The sequence below is a fragment of the Sander vitreus genome, chromosome 23, assembly GCF_031162955.1.
Source record: "Sander vitreus isolate 19-12246 chromosome 23, sanVit1, whole genome shotgun sequence".
Lineage (NCBI taxonomy): Eukaryota > Metazoa > Chordata > Actinopteri > Perciformes > Percidae > Sander > Sander vitreus.
The window spans coordinates 21,933,477-21,939,476 of record NC_135877.1 but is presented as its reverse complement, the minus strand read 5'-3'; the positions used below and the strand labels follow the sequence as shown (position 1 = coordinate 21,939,476).

At 35.0% G+C, this 6,000-nt stretch overlaps 1 protein-coding gene across 1 annotated transcript in view; it reads left to right on the top strand.

Moving 5' to 3' along the window:
- The first annotated feature begins 3,050 nt into the window (after nt 1-3,050).
- Nucleotides 3,051-6,000, top strand: part of cand1 (cullin-associated and neddylation-dissociated 1) — a 38,511-nt gene continuing 35,561 nt past the window's right edge. The window contains exon 1 of the mRNA XM_078281644.1: nt 3,051-3,373. Coding sequence (XP_078137770.1) covers nt 3,306-3,373 — 68 coding nt within the window. The 5' untranslated portion in view covers nt 3,051-3,305. The remainder of the gene's footprint in view (nt 3,374-6,000) is intronic.

Here is a 6,000-nt window from a genome sequence, read left to right as displayed (position 1 = left end):
CACAGTCCTCTTCAGATGTCTCGCAGGAAATGATCATGATTATGATTGTGATGAACATGAAGACGATAATAAATAAATGTATGATGAAGGTGCGATGAGTAAAGATCTATTCCATCCTATAATAAGCTGGCAACGGCGGTGATGAACCCATGATGGCAGGAGGATGAAAATAATGATGATGATCATGAAGATGGAAGACGGAGAAGCTGCGGATGATTGTAGATGATAAACATGGTGAACTATTATATGTTACATGTTATATACAGTATATATATATATATATATATATACTGTACTACTGTACTGTACTATAATGAAATCAGATTCAGAATCAGCTTTTGGGCGCCTGCATGGTGGCTCACCTTGTTGAGCGTTTGCCCCATGTACTAAGGCTCAGTCCTTGCTGCAGCAGCCGTGGGTTCAAATCGGACCCGCCACCCTTTGCTGCATTTCATTCCCGCTCTCTCCACTCTTTCCTGTTTTCATGTCCTATCAAAATAAAGGCTAAAAAATACCCCCCAAAAAAGAATCAGAATCAGCTTTAATGGCCAGGTAGGCTAAGTGTTAACCAAGGTTTAAATTGTTTTTATTTTATTTTAGTTTTGACTTTTGGATTTAATTTTAGTTTAGTTTTAGTTAGAAGAAGAAGATATACTTTATTGATCCCCGAGGGGAAATTACATTTCACTCATTCACTCTGTGTACACACTCTTACTACCATTTATAATGTTACTGCTGCTACACTGCACATATCAGTACATGTTGTTCATACATTGTTCATGTTTCATACATATTTATTCTGCTCTTATAAGGTAACTGCTAATACACTGCACATATTTATATTTAATTTATATTACTAAACCACTTTCTGTAAACCAACTGTATACTACTGTTAATACTGCACTATATTTCTTGTCATGTCTATGCACCACCTGTCTATACCTGTCTTTACCTGTCTATACCTGTCTTTAACTGTCTTTAACTGTCTTTACCTGTCTATACCTGTCTTTACCTGTCTATACCTGTTTTTAACTGTCTTTACCTGTCTATACCTGTCTATACCAGTTTATACCTGTCTATACCTGTTTATACCTATATATATAAAATATTTTATTTTAAATATAATATTTTATTATATAAAAAAGTGACAAAAACGTTGAAAAAAAGTGACAAAATGTTGAAAAAAAGTGACAAAATGTTGAAAAAAGTGACAAAAACGTTGAAAAAAAGCAAAAAGTGACAAAAACGTTGAAAAAAGTGACAAAATGTTGAAAAAAAAGTGACAAAATGTTGAAAAAAAGTGACAAAATGTTGAAAAAAAGTGACAAAATGATGAAAAAAAAGTTGAAAAAAAGTGACAAAATGATGAAAACAATTTTGAAAAAAAAGTGACAAAATGATGAAAAAAATGTTGAAAAACAGTAATGTTGAAAAAAAAGTGACAAAATGTTGAAAAAAGTGATAAACATTGAAAAAAAAGTGACAAAATGTTGAAAAAAGTGATAAACATTGAAAAAAAGTGACAAAATGTTGAAAAAAAAGTGACAAAATGTTGGAAAAAGTGACAAAATGTTGAAAAAAAGTGACAAAATGTTGAAAAAAGTGACAAAAATTTTGAAAAAAAGCAAAAAGTGACAAAACGTTGAAAAAAACGTTGAAAAAAAGTGACAAAATGTTGAAAAAAAGTGACAAAATGTTGAAAAAAAGTGACAAAATCGTTGAAAAAAAGTGACAAAATGTTGAAAAAAAGTGACAAAATGTTGAAAAAAAAGTGACAAAATGTTGAAAAAAGTGATAAACATTGAAAAAAAAGCGACAAAATGTTGAAAAAAAGTGACAAAATGTTGAAAAAAAAGTGACAAAATGTTGAAAAAAAGTGACAAAATGATGAAAAAAATGTTGAAAAAAAATGTTGAAAAAAAGTGACAAAATGTTGAAAAAAAAGTGACAAAATGTTGAAAAAAAGTGACAAAATGATGAAAAAAATGTTGAAAATGTTTTTGAAAAAAAGTGACAAAATGTTGAAAAAAAAAGTGACAAAATGTTGAAAAAAAGTGACAAAATGATGAAAAAAGTGATAAACATTGAAAAAAAAGTGACAAAATGTTGAAAAAAAGTGACAAAAACGTTGAAAAAAGTGACAAAATGTTGAAAAAAACGTGACAAAATGTTGAAAAAAAGTGACAAAAACGTTGAAAAAAAGTGACAAAATGTTGAAAAAAACGACAAAATGTTTATGAATTTTAAATGTTGACCCAGAAAAACCAAAAGTTGAAAAATGTGACAAAATGTTGAAAAAAAAGTGACAAAATGTTGAAAAAAAAGTGACAAAATGTTGAAAAAAAGTGACAAAATGTTGAAAAAAAAGCGACAAAATGTTGAAAAAAAAGTGACAAAATGTTGAAAAAAAAGTGACAAAATGATGAAAAATTTTTTGAAAAAAGTGACAAAATGATGAAAAAAATGTTGAAAATTTTTTTGAAAAAAAGTGACAAAATGTTGAAAAAAAGTGACAAAATGTTGAAAAAAAAGCGACAAAATGTTGAAAAAAGTGATAAACATTGAAAAAAAAGCGACAAAATGTTGAAAAAAAGTGACAAAATGTTGAAAAAAGTGACAAAATGATTGAAAAAAAGTGACAAAAAGTTGAAAAAAAGTGACAAAAATGTTGAAAAAAAGTGATAAAATGTTGAAAAAAGTGACAAAAACGTTGAAAAAAAGTGACAAAACGTTGAAAAAAAAGACAAAATGTTGAAAAAGACGAGCAAAATGTTTTGAATTTTAAATTTTGACCCAGAAAAATCAAAAGTTCCGGTTGACAGGAAGACAACACAAGGGTTAAACTAATCATGACAAAATAAAAAGCAACGGAACTTTTAAGCATAATAGAAGAATAAAATGTACAAAGAAAAGCCTTAGCCCTTACATTTATATTTCATTTATTTTCTGTCTTTTGCATGAAACATTGTTCAATAAAAAAAAGCCTGAGGAAAAAAAAAAACGTGTGAAAAAAACGTTTCAAACTCTGACCTTCGACCCGCAGTGTCCATCCTGCTAACCCCGCCCCTCTGCAGAGAGAACGGGAGCCCCATTCAAACAAACCAAACTCCGCGCCCCGGGATGCGACAGTAGAAAGAGAGAAAGGCGGCATCAGCAGCTGAAGAAAAAGGAACCACAAACACACACTTTACCTCCAGAAGCAGACAGCCAGGACCGTCACGCGGACACACACACAGAGACACACACAGGCAGTCAGAGACACACTCTTAGCGCTAGCAGGAGGCTAACAGCTAACAGCACCAGACATGGCGAGCGCCTCGTACCACATCTCCAACCTGCTGGAGAAAATGACTTCCAGCGACAAGGATTTCAGGTAACGTTGAAACAAAACCCCGGCAAAGCCCACTAACTGCCCGGCTCACATCAGAAGCTCAAACTGCTTTTCTTCCATGTTAGAAACAGAGCTAGCGGCGGCTCTGTCAGGCCTACAGGCTGGTATGCTAACTGCTAGCCTGCCACCTGTCTGATCATCGTCACATCGCTGTAGCTCACATATAAACATAGATAGATATAGATGGATAGACACACAGCTAACGGTGCTCGTAAGGGTTTCATTTGACAGCGGTTTAAACTACACATCAATAGCTGGTTAGCATGCTGCACATCATGCTAAACTGACAGCTGAGCTGCAGGTAAATAGCACCAGTTAGCTTGCCTGCTAGCTGGCTAGCTCACTAACTTCTGTAATGCCGCAAGCTAGCGTGATGTCAGCTAACGTTTTGCGTTTGAATCGTGAACGTGTTGGCTCTGTGGATTTAAATGTGAAGGTAGCATCTCGGCTAGCCGGTGCAAAGTTAGTTTGAGAAGCAGACAGTTGAGTTTGTAACGTGCTGTGTGGGGGGGGGGTGTGGTAGCATTGAAACTCAGGTAATAACAACATGTAAACAGACCGCAGCCGGCAGACAGGTGCTGTGCTAAAAAGTGATTGCAGCCCCTAGCCTTGTCACTGAAATGTTGTTTCTGCTACTTGATTTCAATTACATGTGACAGATTATTTCCCACCCAGAACTTTTACCAGTTAAAATACATTATTGAAAGGAGCAATACGACCCATAAAATGTACTTTAGTGCTTGCCAAAAGGTGATCACAGCCCCTATCTTCTCACTAAAAGGTTGTTTCTGCCTCAGAATGACTTGATTCAATGATTGAGGCTTATATCTGACAGTTAGCCCACCTAGTGGTGTAGTTTAATGTATTGTAGTGGGTATACTGCACAGTATTCCAAGTTCATGATCCCGCGGATGGCTGTTAGTTTTTGGCAGATGATCATTTGTTTGTCAGAGCTGCACATTGAGAGATGACACAGAGATGAAGTGGTGCAGGAAGTATTCAGATACTTCAGGAAAAGTACTAATATCACACTGTGAAAATACTCTGTTACAGTAAAAGTCATTCAGTAAAAGTGTGTAATCAGTAACATGTAGTTAAAGTATAAAAAAAATCATTATACATTATATTATACTATATATAGTTATACTGTCATGAGATTATTATTATTATTGCTCATGCATTAATGTAAAAGCATGATTTTTCTGTTGGAGTTGGTTGAGCTGGAGCTCATGTTGAACTATTAACTTACGATTATTTTCGTTATGGATTCATCTGCTGATTATTTTCTCCATTAATCAATTGATTGTTTGCTTTGTGAAAATAGTGATAAATGTTGGTCACGATTACCCAGAAGCCCAAAGTCAAACCTTCACAATGTTTGTTTTTGTCCATAACCTCAACATTATAACTAGAGATGGCCCGATACCATTTTTTGCTTCCCGATTCCGATACCTGAACTTGCGTATCGGCCGATACCGAGTACTGATCCGATACCAGTGTGTCATATATTTTATCATGTTTTAACAACTGTATACTACTATCCCTGTATGGATGTGATATTATTTCTATCTTTGTTGTCAGTCTGGCTCAGATTAAACTCTTTGTGAAACATGAACGCCACAGAACTTTCTGTTATTCTGCAGGTTGACAGTCAGTTATAACGGAAAAAGACCATAAATAAACTACTTTAACGTAGATTAGCTTTAGGGCTTTATTACGTGGTATCGGATCGGTGTGTGTGTGTGTGTGTGTGTGTGTATATATATATATATATATATCTCGACTGATACTGGTTTTTCAAGACTGATACCGATTATTAGTAGTTAATGAAACTGATAACCGATATTTGGAACCAATATGCATTTACAGTGAAAATAAAAATCTTTAAAGTGCTCATATTCAGCTTTTTGGCTTTTCCCCTTTCCTTTATTGGGTTATATATCTTTTTTTGTCCACATTATAGGTTTACAAAGTGAAAAAGCCCAAAGTCCCCCCAAAGGGACTTACCATCTCCAACAGAAAACACTGTTCACAAACTGCTCCAAACAGCTCTATTGTAGTCCAGCCTTTACTTCAGAGACAAACGTGGTCACTTTGGAACACACGTTATAATGCTCGCCTAGCTGCTAGCATGGCACGCCCTCATACTCTGCTTCTGACTGGCTAGTAGTCCTTACCTAGGTACTGTCAGGGCACGCCCTCATACTTGCTTCTGACTGGCTAGTAGTCCTTACCTAGCTACTGAGCATGTGCGACTCTCAACAAAGATGGAACAGAAGTGAGAGGTCTCACTCTGTAGCTAAAACAGAGAGCTCAACACACAGGGTGAAAAGAGGAGCTGCAGCAATGTGCAGTACAACAAAAAATATGGTGAAAATTAAACCATGTAAACCTATTGTGATATAACCTCTAAATACAATTATGAACCTGAAAATGAGCGTAACATGAGCACTTTAAAGGATTTTTGTCTCTTTCCGTTGTCGGGCTGGTTAAACCATTGTACAGCGTTTTTGTTCTCCATGTACAAAACTAAATAACATCTATTAGTAAAGAAGACTTTCTACAAACTCAAGGCATCAAAGAGCTTTCAGGCGTCCTCTCAGACATCT